Source organism: Drosophila novamexicana, unplaced genomic scaffold, assembly GCF_003285875.2.
Source record: "Drosophila novamexicana strain 15010-1031.04,08,12 unplaced genomic scaffold, DnovRS2.1 tig00001209-arrow-arrow-pilon, whole genome shotgun sequence".
NCBI classification, from domain to species: Eukaryota; Metazoa; Arthropoda; class Insecta; order Diptera; family Drosophilidae; genus Drosophila; species Drosophila novamexicana.
This window is the reverse complement of record NW_020824843.1, coordinates 347,791-366,199: the sequence shown is the minus strand read 5'-3', so window position 1 is coordinate 366,199 and position 18,409 is coordinate 347,791. Positions and strand designations below refer to the sequence as shown.

The window sequence follows — 18,409 nt, the reverse complement described above, 5'->3', positions numbered from 1 at the left end:
ATATTTGTAAAAATGTAAGCCTATTCGTTGCTTATTTGCCCTTTGCGCATTGCATTTGTCTTGGGGCGCTCAATGCCAATCTTATCAAAATGGGGAATTTTATACGCCACCCTTTTTATTGTATTGTTTAAAGCACATTTAGTTTAGTTAGTTTACTATTAACACACGAATTTCCGTTCCATCAATAGCTTTCAGAAGCTGATGCCAGACTGCGTTTAGCACGTACGACAATAAGTTGAGCTGCATTTTTACAGCGGGTGAGTCTGGGTTGAGATAAGAGCTTCGACAACATCTTCTCTGGCCTGATAAGGCGCAATTAAATGTTTTATTAGTTTATTATTAACTCGCTCTCCACACAGAGTCAACGCGCAACCATCTAGTCTGTTCGATTCTTTTTACTAGACTATTTTGAATATTTTAACAGCTTCTGTTAACAGCGCGAGCTACAAATGAAATCTGACAATGTTGAATGGAACATAATGAAAACGAAACATAATAACGAGCTAAGCCGTCTTCGTTTGTGCTTTAAACTCTTTAAAAAAATACTGTTTACAGAGTTGTTTGTGAAATCAATTGGATTTAGTAATATTATTTAATCACTGATTGAATGGTTGTAAGTATATTAAATTAATTAAACGGTAAACAATCTTAAAAAGGTTTAACGAGCTTTTGTAAAATAATAATAATGTTTTTAATGTGTCAGAAATACCCAACAATATAGACATGTATTTAAGGTGTATAATACAAAGTATACACTGCAAGCGGATCTAAATATCTATAATTGAATGAACTTTTGAAAATCACAATACAAAATAATATGGTATCAGAAATAGCCAATAGTATACACAGTACATTTTAGGTGTAGAATATAAAGAATATAGTGTAATCAGATCTTAATATTTAAACCCTGTATTCAAGTTAAGGAGGAGGATAAGAATATGAGGTGACACTCACGGCAGTCTAGACAACCAGAGTATAGAGAGTATTATTTGAGATACAGCATATATGTATAAAACTACATAGCAGGGTATTGCTAGCAGGATAAAATTGATAAATAATTACGAATATATTGGCTTAATTCTTGAAACTTTTAAAAAGCTATCAACTCTTGGCACTTCTAGTGCTTGCGCAGTATGTCCTTGTCTCGATTTAAACATTTTTGCTAAAACAACTTGTAATTAACAGAGATTTGAGCTTTGCCTTAAAGTCGCAAGTTGTAGAGGCAATTGAAATGATATATGTACCTACTGCTTAGACCCCACACCCCCCTCCAACTATCCTTCTTGTTATATATTTTGTTGCTGGAATTTTTGGCCAAATTGAGCTGGGTCTATAATAGACTTTAGTTGGAACTGTTTACTTACTTGGCTTGCGTAGAAGTCTGGTATAATCTGAGTATTCTGCATTGCGCAGTTACTCCTTTGCCTTTCGTCCAAAGTTTTCACCATCCTCCAATGTCTCCGGTAACGGGGTGCCACGTGTCTCTGGCAAAAAGATGCTTGAAATCACAGCCGATACCGCAAAGAGACCGAATATGAGTGGTGTTAGCCATAACTTAAACTGGGACAGTTCACAAATGAGCGGTGCTAAGAGACTTCCAATACGGCCAATCATTGAGCACAGACCCAAACCATTTGAGCGCACCACAGTCGGAAATATCTCACCGCCCCATAGATACACATTGGGAAATGATATCGACGCACCAAATAGTCCTAGTGTGGCGCAGGCCACCTGAATCCGCATATCGATATTAGTCAGAAACACCAAAGCTAACAGGCCAATTGCACTAAGCGCATTGGACAGCATCATTGTTATCTTGCGACCCAAATACTTAGTCAAGACCACACAGAGCAGAGTACCGGGTATACCTAGCCCAGCGGCGATTAGGTTGTTAAGGAATATATTGCCACCCAGTTTGGATATATACTGGGCGGTGCCATAGTAGACCATGCAAATCACCATCCAAAGAACGAGCATGCAAAAGGTCTTCACACGCAAAAAGGGCGTTCGAAAAAGATCGATCACGTTACCCTTTTTTGTAGGCGTTTTGGCAGCCAGCACTTTATAGCCGGCCTCTATCTCCGGACGGATGGTTTCGGTGGGCGCATTGTTTCTTTTAGCTATCTTTTCCAATATCTTTATGGAATCATCCACACGTCCTGTCGTAAACAACCAGCGTGGAGACTCGGGCACCAGGAATATGTAGAGCACGAACACGACCGAAAATATTGTCACGGCGAACTGAAACCAGCGCCAGGTGCGTATAAAGTAGGCAAATATCGCCAGGGAGGCGTGGCCAATATTGAATGGTATCTGATACAGAATTGCAACTAGTTCGCGTTTCTTCGGTCCTATTATTTCCATGATGAGCACAAAGCTGTTGAAAAAGAGAGAGAGAAAGAGAGAGGGAAAGAGAAAGAGAGAAAGAGAGAGAGAGAGAGAGAGACAGAGAGAGAGAGAGAGAGACAGAGAGAGAGAGAGAGAGAGAGAGAGAGAGAGAGAGAGACAGAGAGAGAGAGAGAGAGAGAGACAGAGAGAGAGAGAGAGACAGAGAGAGAGAGAGAGAGACAGAGAGAGAGAGAGAGAGAGAGACAGAGAGAGAGAGAGAGAGAGAGAGACAGAGAGAGAGAGACAGAGAGAGAGAGACAGAGAGAGAGAGAGAGAGAGAGAGAGAGAGAGAGAGAGAGAGAGAGAGAGAGAGACAGAGAGAGAGAGACAGAGAGAGAGAGAGAGAGAGAGAGAGAGAGAGAGAGAGGGGCAAGAAAAACGATAATTAAATTCAAATCGAATCCAAAATTGCAGTATTTCAAAAGTTTACTTAAAGGTAAATTTCCTTACTTTCTAACCAAACCTACATAAACATAAACACTCATTTCGCCAGGCATCGTGAAGCACACGAAATATCAAATCAGTTTTGATATAGACTAGATAACTACATATATTCGACTTACAGACTGATTGGTGATCAACGCACATCTGCATTTTTTCTGTTAGAATTTTTGGCGAATTCCACCCGCAAGAGTGGAAAATTAGAGGAAACGGCTTGAAGCTTGAAACTAATATTCAATGTTTTTTTAACATTTACGAAGTGTTTCACACATTTCTCAGAATACGACCACAAAGTGGGTTATGGGTCAATGAAAAAGTTTGTTATATGTAGGCATTAAAGTTAGTGAGTGTGGTTTGCACTTTACCTGGTTGTCATGGTGCCGCCTGTGGCAAAAGCCGTCAGAAATCTGAAGAGACAGTAGAACCAAAAATACGGGGACAGACAGACGATCAAGCCAGCGCCTAGCTGCATGAAGCAGCAGCCCAAAAATGCAGGACGACGACCACAACTGCAAATATATATACGTAAATAATTATATAAATATATAAAGGTATATTGTGTATAGCTTACCGATCTGCGATCATGCCAAAGACAATACTGCCAAACATAATGCCAGCCATAACAATGGATTGTGACATACTGGCCAAACTAGATTTTTTACAGGTAAGATTCCATTCTGTAACTATGGTGGTCTCAAATACGCTTGTGTCGAAATCGATCTTATCGCAGTCGTCGCTGCACGCATCTGTCACGTTTGGTGTTGCGCAACTAAGGGGGGTGGGGGCCGCCAAAAATATGTGTGCCAGTGTGTGCCAGCCCGTGCCAAATTTACTTAAAAATATCAGCATACAAAACCAGAACTGATAACGCTTAAAGTCGCCGATCTGGGAGATAATTGGATCGGCCGTCTTCTCCACCGGGACCGGTTCCTTCTTCTTCTTCTTCGGTTGATCGCCCATTATAATTAGATCGTGTACCTTCGTTTGTTATCTTAAGTAGCACAAAGACGAAGAAAACATAAAAAACTAGGAAAGCATGAATTAGAATGTTGATTATCCCTATAATGTGTGTGTACTGAGTGTATAAACTTAATTTAATGTTTGTTGACAGTTTTTTCAAATGTGAACTTGATTTTCTTAATTAATTGGACACATTTATGTGGGTATATATATATACACTAGAGGGTATTGCCCGTAGAACGTTGTGTGCTGCGTACACGCACGTGGATCTTGATCCCCACTTCTATTTAAAATAAGTTTAAAGTTCATCGAATAAAGAAGGATATGTTGGTATCAGAGGTTTTCGCCCTGTTAGTCTATGGTAAGAATCTTGAGGGCGAATAAAAAACTTGCGTTTACAGACCGAATTTTCCATCCAATAGTGGCGAACTTTGCGATGGCATGAAAAAAAGTTTTGATAAAAATCTTTGAAAATGAGTTCGAAACCGATAATAAACCAAAAAGTTAATACACGTTTTTTTGCCAAATTTCAACAGTTGCGGGAGGAATTTTTTAAATCGCCGAAACACGTATTCATAAAGTTTTTATGTAGAGCATTGAAAATAAGTTTGAAGCAAATCGAACAATACTCTAAACGTCGCCCAAAAAATCTTAGAATCGCATTTCTTCCGAAGAAGTTTGGATTCTGCAAAAATTTAGAAACACGTCTCAAATGATTATTATATAGATCGTTGGAAATGATTTCGAGTGCAATCACTTTGTGTATGATAAAATTTAAGCCTATATGTTGTTTATTTGCCCTTTGCACATTGCATTTGTCTTGGGGCGCTCAATGCCAGGCTTATCAAAATGGGGAATTATATACGCCACTCACGCCAGCCTTTTTATTGTATTATTTAAAGCACATTTAGTTTAGTTAGTTTACTATCAACACACGAATTTCCGTTCCATCAATAGCTTTCAGCAGCTGATGCCAGACTGCGTTTAGCCCGTACGACAATAAGTTGAGCTGCATTTTTACAGCGGGTGAGTCTGGGTTAGATAAGAGCTTCGACAACATCTTCTCTGGCCTGATAAGGCGCAATTAAATGTTTTATTAGTTTATTATTAACTCGCTCTCCACACAGAGTCAACGCGCAACTATCTTATCTGTAAGATTCTTTTTACTAGACTATTTTGAATATTTTAACAGCTTCTGTTAACAGCGCGAGCTACAAATGAAATCTGACAATGTTGAATGGAACATAATGAAAACGAAACATAATAACGAGCTAAGCCCTCTTCGTTTGTTCTTTAAACTCTTTAAAAAAAGATACTGCTGTTTGTGAAATTAATTGGTTTATTTAGGAATATTATTTTAAAACTGATTGAATGGTTGTAAGTATATTACTCCATAAACAATCTTAAAAAGTTTAACGAGCTTTTGTAAAATAATAATAATGTTTTTAATGTGTCAGAAATACCCAATAATATAGACATGTATTTAAGGTGTATAATACAAAGTATACACTGCAAGCGGATCTAAATATCTATAATTGAATGAACTTTTGAAAAACAAAATACAAAATAATATGGTATCAGAAATAGCCAATAGTATACATAGTACATTTTAGGTTATTCTACACCTAAAGAATATAGTGTAATCAGATCTTAATATTTATACCTTGTATTTAAGTTAAGGGAATGGATAAGAATATGAGGTGAGGATATGACACTCACGGCAGTCTAGACAACCAGAGTATAGAGGGTATTATTTGAGATACAGCATATATATTTATATAACTACATCGCAGGGTATAAAATTGATAAATATATACGAATATATTGGTTTAATTCTTGAACTTTGAACTATCAACTCTTGGCACTTCTAGTGCTTCCGCAGTAAGTCCTCGTCTCGATTTGAAAATGTTAGCTAAAACAAATGTAATTAACAGAGATTTGAGCTTTGGCTGAAAACGCAAGTTGTAGAGGCAATCGAAATGATATGTGTAACTACTGCATGCTCCCCACTCTCGTACTGTTTGCCACGCCAGCTGCGTCGACGTCATGCCAAGTGTGACCACAAAGCTAAAGCAATTAAAAGGCATAAAGAACATTTACATTGTAGGTCGCTTTTGGCCAAGTGGTAGATCTAAGCGGCTTTTAAATGTCAGAAGCGGCGGTAAATGCTTATGCCAAATATTTTGGCAAATATTTTTGCCGCTCGTTTTCATTTTCTGGGGTATTTATGGTCCTAGCAACGCTCCAATTAGCACACAAAAGGATTACGGGCAAATACCGCAAAAATTGTAAAGGGCTTATGACGAAATGCGAGCAGTGTTTGAGCCAAGGCCTGTGTACCCCTGTTGCGGTTACTGGGCCATAATTGCAACACAGACCCGTTAACACTGCCAGAGGGGCGGCAGGGAGAGTACGCTTCTAAATCCTCTCGTAGGCGAATCAAGCGTTCGCAACAAGCAGCCAGACAGATGGAATAAAGTGCAACAAGCGCTTAATTTCAGTTCACATGAAATACAATCAAAATATTTTATAGTTTTGCCCATAAAGAAATTCATAAAGCGAATGTCGGCGTCGTTTTACCAATTCATACGAAAATTGCTAACTCAGCGCGCACATATATCATTTTTATGCCCGGCCACGCCCCTTTCAACTCATAGCAAATTGACAAATGCAGCAACGCGCGGCAATGTCTGAAATGTCTTTGCCACTATTTAAGGTCTTTTATGAGTTGCCAACTGCGAGCTGCAAGTTGGAAGCTCAGCCCCGCAGCCATCAGAGCGGTGTGGCATGGAGAGGGGACTTGCCTGTTGGTGGGTGTCAGAGGGGGGAGTTGTGAGTTGGCAGCGCAAATGAAAAAGCGCACCAGAAACTATGAACAACGCTCAGCGAAATAAAACTGCTTGTAATATGTAGTAAAAACCCCAAGTAGAGATAATTTTTTTATGAATCAAAATGACTAGGTGATGCTCTATCTGTGAATATTAATTGAAAAATTCGAAAGATAAATAGAATTTGCTTTAAAAGTGCAGATTCAGAAAGGGAATTACGACCTTATAAACTAATAAAAATTAAGTTTTTCTGTCGAGAGCGAATCAACATATTGATAAGAATAAGTCCCAGACTAAATTTCTATCAAATGTTCTTGAAAAGAACTAAAACTAAAACTTAATTAGTTCGATTATCTTTATCATTTATTTATAATTCGATTTTCAAAAAATTGATACAAATGTTTCCTAATTAATTTCAATATGTATTAGTCTTTAATATTTGTAAAATAGTTTCAAAACATTCAACTAAATTAAACTGTTTTAAATTTCTTAGATATTTGCTTATTTTCACTGACCGTGTTCCCAATACCGAAACGTTGAATAACACTTGTCTGCTGTTTGACCTCTACTGAAGAAAATCAATAGCTAGTCCCTTTATATAAATAGTGCGCAAAACTACCCTTAACAAGTTCACTATATATATTTGCCAACTACCTGAGTTCTTATCAAACATCTGCCTGTCCATCCAAATGGTCACAAGTGCTGAGCTACCTGTGCCGTGGATCGTGCGTAAGATCTGTCTCGAAGTTGTGACAATTTACAGGACTAAGAATCGAGTTGCACTGCAAGAAAAATCTTGCACTGAGAAAATCAAATATAATCAAAAATGGTTAAAATGGGGAATAGGGAGCTACATTCAAAGCCAACTCTTACGGCCTCATGTTGAGGTGTACCCACTGACTTTTATAGGGTATTTGCAGCATCATTTTATGTGAAAAAAAATCAGCTAAAAACAAAGCGCCGCATCAACGCTTTGGCTGCCTTGGCTTGAGCTTGGGCTCTATGCACTGGGCTTTGGCTCTATTCCTCTCTAAATCCTCTTTGATTAAGTGCTCAGTCTTTACTGTGGAGATTTTTTAATCGTTACCTCGTACCACCACGTTCCACAGGACGCTTCTAGCTGCTGGCTGGCTGGCTGGCTGGCTGCTTGCAGGCAAGTGTAGGACGTGCATGTGACCATGCCCCATAGATTAATCGCTAATCTGTCCCTAGAGGGCGTACGGACATTTTTAAAAACTGCACACAAAAAGCAACAAAAATACGCTGCCTCATCCCTCTCAAAGCCAGCTAAGAGAACCCAGCACCGAGACTATACAAAGACTGAGAACCATTTGGAGTTCTGTTTCTCGTTAAGTTTATGTATACTTCTGTTTTGTATACCCTTGCAGAGGGTATAATAATTTTGTCGTGAAATGTGTAACGCATAGAAGGAGACATCTCCGACCCCATAAAGTATATATATTCTTGATCAGCATCAACAGCCGAATCGCTAAAGCCATGTCCGTCTGTCCGTCTGTCTGTTTCTATGCGAACTAATCTCTCAGTTTTAAAGCTATCTTAATGAAATTTTGCAAAAGTCCGTCTTTCTGTTGCACGCAGCACATATATGAACCAGCTGGATCGGACCACTATATCATATAGCTGCCATAGGAACGATCGGTCGAAAATTATGTTGTTGTATGAAAAAACATTTTGCTTTTCAAAATATCTTGCCCAAACTCGGCATGAACTATTTTCCCTGTGCTTCTTAGATACGGGCAAAGCACTATAAGCATTATGAAAAGGTTGGGTCTGCAAGGGTATTAGATCTTCGGCGTGCAGAAGATAGCCTTTCTTTCTCGTTTTTTTGTGCGGTACAGCCAAGTCGGGTTTCTGTTCTGTAGCTCTTTAAGTTCGCATTCGCACCTCTTTTTGTGCCTCATTTTTTTTCTGCTGCCCTTTTTTGATTTTATAAATAAATTAATAAATTTAAGGCCCAGCATTAATTGTTATGCATGCTCAACTGTCGTCGGCAGAGCTTCAGATTAATGTTTTAATTTTTACTAGTCAGTCGTCTAGTTTAGTATTCTCTCTAGTAACTGCTCTACCTCATCCATTAATTTATGCGCCATTTTTGAGTAATTTGTTTGGCCAGAGGCGCAAAAATGCATTAAATTGGAATGCAACAGGGCCGAATCAGGTCCATTGGAACGGCTCTCGGCTCATCTCTAAAAATTGTTAATTTTAAAACATAATAAAATGCAGCAATATGTTTTAGGGTTCGTTGGGCCTTTCAATTTGCCCTCGAACGGCCACAAACGAACACGCTCTAATGTGTGTCACATAAATCCGAACGGGAAGTCGAGTGTGGTGGGTTGAGATGTGGGGTTTGCTAACTAGAGGGGGTCTCACTGGGTCTACTAATCAAAACATAGAGAGCTTGGTACAGATTTATGCTTTGGAATAACTGGTTAAAGAATCAGATGTGCCCAAGTTCATTTGTCAGAAAAGCTGGAGCTGAACTTTGCAAAGTGTATTCAAAATTATTGACACACGTCTTGTTTAGGACCAATATTATATTCGTATTTGAAAAGCAGCAAAAATGGTTATTGTATTTTCATTATTAATCATATACACAAATAATTTAATATTTGACATTGGGCTACCTTTCTAGAACTACAAACGATCTTCCTTAGCAACACTGCACGCCTATGTTTATCAAAACCAAGGTATTTCGACAGTGTAGATTAATAAAACTTTTAATATTTAGTTCATTATTTAAACATATTCAAATTAAATCTGAGCAACCTTAAAGGCAAAAGGTTCGACTGTGAGACACGAATGAGTTAAAAGGATGCTTTTTAAAGCAGACTTGGTATAGTCGGAATCACTTTCTTATAAATATCCAGATGATGATAAGTTAATTTTGAATATATTTAAGAGCTTGAATAATGAACATTCCCAAACATTTTAAATAAATATAAAGAGTGGGCGCATATAGTCGGAAGGCCTTGTAGTAATAAGTTGTAGAATGGAAAACTAAACAAACTTTACCGAAACATTTTTAGCAAGAATTCAATTTAATATACTTTGACAACTGCGAATAAAGCTTCATATCTTCAATGATTTTAATGAATGTACATAATAGATTGTAAATAAAATAGCATTCCATGTATTATTACGACTTGAATCTTGCTCACATAAAACGAGCTCAGCTGATGGCTTGTTAAGTAAATTGTTAGTGACTGGGCGCTGTCACGGGTCTGGCTAATGCAGCTTGTAAGTTGCTCACTTAAGTCATTTGTTTGCAACTCATTTCCAGCTGAGTGCCATAAGCATCATCATTATGATCAAGTGCTGCTGCTGCTGCTGCAGCTACTCAGATTTGTCGCTTTAGTCGGTGGCTGCTTAACTAAGCCGGCTCAAACAGCAGGCCGAATGGTCTGAGCTCTTTTTCCATGACCAGCCCGTGGCATGCCACGTTTCGGCTTGCCTTTGAACTCCTTCCGAGCGGCTGTTGACGGGCTCCATAATTGCTTGTTAAGCAATTTGACACGACTAAATAAATGACTGACTGACTGAGAAACTGACCGAGAGACTGGCTCACTGACTGACTGACTGACACTGGACTTTGGTGCATTTCCTTTCATGCATTTAGCTTAATAATCGAGTCGAGTATTTTACGCCTTGTTGAAGGCTCTGGTAATCTGCCAGGTCTACGACTCGAGGGCCTAATCAATTTGTTGGAGCTAGCCCATTGGCTCAGCGGGGCTTAGTGTAAGGTGGGGCGCACTCTGATTTATGCGTGGCGGGCACGCAAATCGAGGCGCTTAATTTCCGCTGCCGACAGTCGCCAACCGCAGCCTGTCAGTCAAAGCAGCTGTCATAATAGCTTGCAACAAGCCCCCTGAATAGCCCCCTCCCTCTTTTCTGCGTAAGGGGGTGGGAGCAATGCTTTGCAATCTTTGCGTGTGCTTTAGACCAGAAGGTAAATAAATGCCGACATGGCTCTCGCACTCGCTCTCGCTTTACGCTGGTTTATGCATAATTAACTTGACTACAAAACTTGCACCGTTACAATTTAGTACAAGTTTTAATTTATGCCTCGAACGGAGTCCTGTAATGAGTCCAGCGTCCTGCCATCCGTTAGTTAGCCGTTCAGTTTGCTCTACGTTAGCAAACATATTTTAATTTGAGGTTATGTTTACATGCTCTGTGTGTGTGTCACGCTTCAGCTCGCACAACATCAGCAACAACAACAATAACAAGAACTGTAACTAAAGCATCAGTAGAAACAGCAGCAGAGCCACAAGTCCAACCTTCACCTGGTCGCATAATTTTCAAAAGATACAAATTACACTCTGCTACCATTAACAAATATTTATTTTTCAACAAAGAGTCTGTTGTATTGATGCAGAAGATGTTTAAAATTTATGCTGCGGCTGAGCCTGATATAATAAAGAATATAGCAGCTTGGGACAAATACTAATACCAATTTTTTGGGAATTCTATATTTGCACATATTAATTTTTTAAAACTCGAAACAGATATTTATCTATGTATAAAATTTTTGCAATCGGTAAGTTGCTATAATGTCTAAACATTCAGAAAATTCTTTAATGGTAGATATAATAATCTTCAAATCTACAAAATAAATAAAGCTCTTTATTAATACATTTTGTAATCTACTCATAAATAAAATGTAAAAGTGATCGATTATTATTAAATTGAAGCTATAGTTTGTTATATTTTTATAAAGGTATCGATGATCATAGTCGGTAAACCTAAATAAAGTACAAATATAATTTGTGTTTTATAAAGGCATCGATTATTGATTAGCGGTAAAGGTAAACGTACCATAAAGTATAATTTCCCAGCAGCATAGTGTTATGGAAATTGTTCAGTTCAGTTGGGCTATGCCGTACGTATGCGGCGCTCCATATGTGAATATTATCGGTTGTGCGATATCAGACACAAACATAAATGCAAACAATAATATTTGCTTAAAATTGGCTACGCCCTGGACATTGTGTTAACAGAGATGCAGAGGTGAAGAGGAGACAAGGGCGGTCGTTAGGTATGCCAAAAGAAATAAGAGGCAACATGTGTTTTACATGGCAATGGCGATTGGCGATGGGCGATTGGCGACTGTTGATGGCGATGATGCACAGCAACTGGGCGTCATGTTTGTTGTTCAATCAGTCGTTCAGTTTATGGCAGCCCTGGGACAGGCCCATTCGCTGGTAACAAACCATAGCAGCCTTCTGTGTGCAACTTTACAGTCTTGTTTACTTGCCAGTTGTTGTTGCAGCTATGTTCGAGTCCGCATTGCGTATACGACGCATTGGCACAGTGGATACACATTTTGCAGCTGACATTTTTGCGCCGCTTTTGCTGCTGCTGCATTTTATGCAAATGAAGCCAAATATTGTTATAGGAGCAACATTCTGTTCGGCTGCTGTGCCCCTCTATCCTGGTCTCTGCATCCGGTTTCTGTTACCGCACCATGTTTACCTGCCAGGCCACACAAGAGCTAAGTCAGCCAGTTGTAGTGGCTGTAGGTTTTGTTGCATTCGTATTTATTTTATGTTTTCTATATGTCGCACACTGTGAACGAACATGCCACATGCAACCAAATCAAAAATTGTTAGTTCTCTGATGCTCATGTTATTTTGCCGAAGTGATTTTAGTTGTAGAATGTTTCTGTAACTTCGCTTTGCTCAATAATTAAAAGAGGATATTACTTCCATGTTGGAAAACTCCTTATGGTTTGCTTATCGAGCGCGCTGCATGCATTAAAGCTGTGAGAATCGCGTAGAGCGGCGCCGTGCTGCGAAAGAGCCAACACGCAAATGGAAGCCAATAAAGATTTAAGCTTTCACCCGTGAATCAGGTTTTTTAATTAATGCATTTGCAAGTGCACTTTAGGCCCACACGCAACATATTCGCCCATAAGCCGAACATTTCCACCAGCCCTCGCCGTTCCCCACCCCTTTACTACTGCATTTATGGTAAGAGCTGGGTGTTTCTTTTTTTTTTTGTTTTAAATGCGCATCATAAATGCATTCATTTGTGACACTTGATGTAATTTGTTAGTGCGGTAATTACATAAAAGTGCAACGGCCAAACAATCACACACTTAAAAGCTTTTTGGCGGTGGGCGTGGCCCATGGCCGTATAGACGTCGTTCTGTGTGGCCTAGTGCAGGCGCGTGTGCGAAATCGCATTAAAATTAATGTAATTTACAACAATGAACATTAACTTAAATTAGCGATGAAATGCAGCGCACACAGACAGATGCACGCAGTATTCGAAAGTGGCTGGTCTGTTAGGGGTGAGGCCTCTGGGCTGTGGGCTGCGGGCTGCGGGTTAAGGGGTAACTGGCTCTAAAGGAATGGCATTCGGTGCGTATGCACACAGCTATTTGGTGTTGTCCTGTTGTCCAGTTGCGTACACTGGCGGCATGTGTGGCATGCAGTCACGTGCAGCCAAACGACGCGAAATTCGCCAATGCATTTGTCCAGCGTGAACCCCCGGCGACCATCATCCCACCCATTCTACACACTGTTCTGTCTGGTCAGAAGCTTTTGTTTTCAAACGGGCGCCAAGGAAACAAATCATTTGCACACAGTTGCCCCCTTCCTTTGCTAACAAACCAAGCAAGCCCCCCGCACAACAAATTAACGGCCATAAAGCGTTTTTGCCAGTGGGTGACGGGCAACGCCGGGTGCTGGTAGAAGAGGAGAATCCAAATTTACGAGCAGTGTCTGCGTCGCCCCAAAAATTATAGCGCACATAAATTGTTAAACGCGAAATCCTTTGATTTTAATTACGTCGAGAATTTTTATTGCCCAGTCCGTGCGGATGCGGAAGTGCGGATGCAAAGGACTTGGGCGCAGCTTTGGGCTGCTTCCGGCATGCGTTTTGCTTGAATTTTCTTTATTTTCCCAGTTATACTTTTTTTGCTTGTTTTCTTTTTTTTTTAGACAGGCAAATTAATTTTAACTGTGGTTTGGCTGCCGTAATTAATTGCAATTGAAGCGTACAACACAAGAAAGGTAGCAAAGAGTGAGAGATGGGGCAGTGGGCGAGAGAGAGAGAGAAAGAGAGAGAGAGAGAGAGAGAGAGAGAGAGAGAGAGAGAGAGAGAGAGAGTGAGGCGGGCTACAAATAGCATAAGCCAGCTACTTGCGCCCATCAAAACAAATCAAATGAAACGCATATTTCTGCTTCAATTAATCAAATTAATTGAAATTTAATGAACCTAATTGTTAAGAACCTAAACGCAGCGAACCTCAAAACAAGCTTTAGTGTTGTTGCTTTTTATTTTATTTATTTATTTTTTGCTACTTCAGGTGGCTACAAAAATTACAACAACAGGCGGAAATATGCAAAACGGAAGCAACACAAAATGGCCGCAAATCAAAGGCAGCGCCGCTCGGCATTTCCTTTTTGGTTGTGCTGAAAAGTTAATAAAGTCGATATACCAAATGGCCACGAGCCTGTCAACGATTCCCACAGGAACTGCAGGAATTTTCGAGCGCCCAACCCCCAACTCCCCATGTCTGCTGGCACCTTAAGCTGCCTAGGCATTTATTTGGCCAAGTCTTGCAGTATTTTTTCAATTTCTTGCGATTTTTAGTATAGGCCACACAAATGACGGACTCAACATTTTAACAGCGTATTATAGCTAAGCAGGATAATAACACTTGGGCTTCCTCCTTCTGTTTGTGTGTGTCTGCGTGTGTGTCTGTGTGTGTGCGCGCGAGTGCAAACAAAGCTAAAATAAAGATACTTCCGGGCCGTGACCAGTGACAAGCACTTTAGTTGCGGCCAGCGAACAATGCGAATCACTTGGATCCTACGCGTTTAGTGTTGAGCAATTGGCGGTTTAACAGCTAAACATTGGCTGTAAGCTATAAATTAATAATTTTGTAGCCATACAATTGTATTTGTATGTTATTATTTATCTAGAAATAACTTTTGCTTAGCTAAGATCGAAAAATTGTACATATTGTGCAAGGAACAAGTTCTTTATGTGTAACTGAAAACCTACCTAGCTGAGCTATCATGGACATAAAACTATTTACTTAAGCCTCCAACTGGCCACAATTAAAAATATTATAAGATAAGCAATTATCATAAAACAATTTCGTAAAGTTTTTGTGCGGATACTGTGGATATTATTTCCAATTATTAAAAAGAAACAAGATAACAAACAAATATTAAATTGATTAATAAGTACAATGATTTCTATTTTGAAAACGAGGTAAAATGCTGTTTACCTAGTTTTTGGCGGAATTTGGAGCATTTTTCGAACCTTACCCAACTGCCCAAGCCCCGCATTAAATCTGAGTTGACGTCCGTTTGTTTGTGTTTTTTATGAGCTGCCAGGACAGCGAGAAGTACTAGGGATGTGTAGCTGTAGGAGCTTGAAGAGTGATGCTGGTCAACACTACACAAATTGTTGCGCTGACCGTATCCGTGTCCTTTGTTGTGCGTCATTTTCTTGTGTGTTGTTTGCTGCTGTTTGTTGTGTTTGTTGTCGTTGTTGCTGCTGCTGACTCGTTCATTGTGTTTGCGCCATAAATCGCTTCCGTTTATGTTTTAGAGCCACACAACGGGCCAAAGTGCGAGCTGAACAAGAAGCAGAGCACGAAGTAGCTGTAGGAGATAAAAAAGAAGAAGCGGCAAACGGCAGGCAGGCAGCATCAATGGCGGCAGTCAACAAAATGACGTCGGCAGCGCTGCTGATCACAAGCGTAAACAATAAAGTTTAAAACAACTAAGCCCAGATACAAAATGTTTTACTGGGGGGAACAGCAATGGAATTTCATTTCGTATTGTCTCTCAGTATGCGTGTGTGTGTGTGTGTGTGTGCTGGAGCTGGTGTGTGTACTTTCTAGCCACGGCTCGCTGCGCGCTCTTGACCATGTGACCAGCAAGCCGTGTCAGTCATTTTGAGCGCCGTTACGCTTTTGTGACCTCCCCACACCCACACACCCTAAAAATAAGTATTAGTAGAGGGAGCTGAGGATGTGGATGGAAGAAATCTCATCTTTGTGTTTGCACTTAGCCCCTAGCCAGTGTGCGCGTTGTCCTCCTGTTGTAGTATGTCAGGACATTGCGCCGCCTTTTCGCCTTGTGCTGGAAATAAAATAAGTTAGTCCCTGGCAGCAAGCCAACGTCCTGTCCCAGGACACAACGCACAGCTCATGTTGACTTTTCCTATTTTAAGTCCGTTTATTTCTTTTACACTTGCCTACCCCCGACACCACACCACACCGCACCAAGCCTCTGCCCGCCTTCATTTCCTGTTTGGGTTCACAGTTCGCATTCGGTTGCAGCAGTTGTTGTAAAATGAAAAGTTTTCCAGTCGCCTGCCAAGTGGCACCGCTCTGCTCCCAACAACAATGCCAATAACAAGAAGAAGCAAAGTAGAAGAATAAGAACCAGCAGCAAAAGCAGCAACAGCAGTCAGCAAATGCAGTTCCTAAGCTAAAGTTTTAATGATCCAAGACGCTAGATTTTAGAATCCGAATTACTTTGTTCAAAATGTTAGAAAATACGCAAAGTCTACTTGGAAAGGCAAAACCAATTCCATAAATTTTAAAGATATCACATATTTTATGAGAACTTGCTGGACTATGGATTTAAAGCTTTAACTTTGCCCGTGTTCACTTTTCTTTTTCTCAGCGGCAACAATTAAGTTTTTATGGAATAGCCTCACATAGTCCTATAACATTGATTGTACAACGAGAAATACTCTTATTTATAACTTTTATACATGTATGTTATAGGTAATTTCTATTCTATCTGTATTTTTCCCGCTTTGAAATCTTTCAGCAATTGCTAGATTCAATAGGGAATCCAACAAAATAAATTTTCGATTGTATTCTCTCCAGTAAACCTTTGCCTTTATTCAATTTTTCATCCTCCTGTATTCCTTAATTAATGTTTTGTATATCTGCTAAACTTTAATATAAACCCAATACAATACGTACAAAAGTCATTTTGGCTCCGTCCCGATTCCAGCTGCCTCTTCATTATTTAGCACCCCCAGTACGAATGCATTGCTTTGGCCCTGCCACACCTCCTGTCACTTGGCGGCCTAGCCCCGACCCCCTAACACCTGCCCCTGCCACCCATTTCGCATGCCTTTTGACACACACCTGTGCGCATTCTCAGGCCGACCCCTTGGCTTAATGTTGTAACAGACAACCGCAACACAACAATGGGTCGTGGCGCAAAACACCTTTACACACACTCGCACACATGCACACACGCACAGTCGACTCACATGAACAACTTCCACACCATTTACAGTTCATTGAATTTTCCTGATAAATACGCATAATTTGTATACATTTATACGAAATATGTATATATACTACACCTCGACCCTGACTCGGCGCGGGCCCAAAGTTGGGTGCGTGATTTGCCTCATTCTGCTTGAATGAGTTGGCAGCTGACAGGACGAGAGGAGAGAGCAGCACGGACGAGCCTTTCGGTCCGTTCCAACTGACACTGAGACGTCGTAGGTGCTCCGGCTGTGCCCATAATTACTTTTAAATAAGCAAAATGTCTGCCTGATGTTAGGCTGTGGCAGAGCTCAGCCTCTGTCTCACGGTTGCCAGCATCAGAAAACATCAAAAAGTTTTGTACATTAAATCAAGCATTCTGCGTATTTGTTGTTGTTGTTGTTGTTAACAGCCAGCTGCCTTTTTCGCCTGCTCTGCTGATTTTCCGTTAATTTCCGCAACGCGGCAATCATTGACTTTTCAACGAGGCCAACTCCGGCGCCCAAGCAGGGACTGAATTTGTAGCCGAGAGGCTGTTCTGGGCTCACAGGGGCCGCTTGGCCTCGCCTCGCATCGACATCAGCGACGACGTCAAACACACTGGAGAGCCATTAGCCCCACTCGCAAATACCCGCCTAACGTCCCGTCACACATGCTAATACATACATTTGGAGCTGCCTGCTTATTCCCTGGCTCCCATTCCCGTTTTCATTCCTATTTCCATTTCCATTGTGCCTCTGTTGAAGTCGTTGATTTTTCGCATTTCAGCCTTTTTCACGCTTCTTCCACCCCAGCTTTTACTTTTTCACTTCTGCTTTGTTTCCGCTCGCATCCGGCGTATGCGGCGTCTCTTTTAAATGCGCGTGAATGAGTAATTTTTGTTTACACTTTTGTAAATAAAGATTTATGTCGCACGGGGCGCATGGGCGCTACCGTGCGGCTATGTGGCACGCGCCACGTGCCACCAGCCCACCAGATAATAAACCGTGTGCAGTTTATTCACGCAAATTGATTAGTTCGATTATGTCGAATGCCACCCAATACGCAGCTCAAATCCCCATCAACAATGTTAAGGTTAAACAGCATCAAATGTTAAAGCCCCGGAGGGTGAGAATATGAGAGTACTCGAGTTTTGATATCCTTTAAAGAATTATGTGACGAATGTTAAAATATATATGTAGGTATGCAAAGGATCAATTTTGCAACATTTTTTATTTATTTTATAGATACGAAAGCTAACACGATAAGGAAAACATAGAGATCTACTAAAGAAATATACAAATATAAGGTAAGTAGAAAGCTTTTGTATAATATGTATAATTATTATTAAAATTACTAAGCTATGGCTTCAATATAAAAACAGTTGCTAGAAGGACTCTCATCTTATGCATATGTTACCTTCAAATGTAATCCTGTAAAAACGGCTGAAAATAACTTTCCAATTGCCCACTTCACACTTTTTTAAGCGGTTGGACCTATCTGACCGTAGTCCTTAGCGGGTTGGCCTGCTTTA

General features: G+C 40.3%; 1 protein-coding gene across 1 annotated transcript; it reads right to left on the bottom strand.

The window, feature by feature from the left end:
• Window positions 1-97: 97 nt before the first annotated feature.
• Window positions 98-3,906, bottom strand: LOC115766617 (organic cation transporter protein-like). Its single transcript, XM_030710608.1, has 4 exons — window positions 3,401-3,906; window positions 3,195-3,338; window positions 1,365-2,377; window positions 98-443 (listed from the first exon to the last, which is right to left on the bottom strand). The coding sequence occupies exons 1-3, from the start codon at window positions 3,787-3,789 to the stop codon at window positions 1,414-1,416; spliced, it is 1,497 nt and encodes a 498-aa protein (XP_030566468.1). The 5' UTR covers window positions 3,790-3,906; the 3' UTR covers window positions 98-443; window positions 1,365-1,413.
• Window positions 3,907-18,409: the final 14,503 nt, after the last annotated feature.

What these genes read in the sequence shown, in the direction of transcription:
- LOC115766617 (XM_030710608.1), bottom strand. Translation starts at nt 3,789, where the DNA reads ATGGGCGATCAACCGAAGAAGAAGAAGAAGGAACCGGTCCCGGTGGAG. An exon ending in TTTGGCATGATCGCAGATCG is followed by an intron (nt 3,339 to 3,400) that starts GTAAGCTATACA and finishes ATATATTTGCAG; the next exon opens with TTGTGGTCGTCGTCCTGCAT. An exon ending in GGCGGCACCATGACAACCAG is followed by an intron (nt 2,378 to 3,194) that starts GTAAAGTGCAAA and finishes CTTTTTCAACAG; the next exon opens with CTTTGTGCTCATCATGGAAA.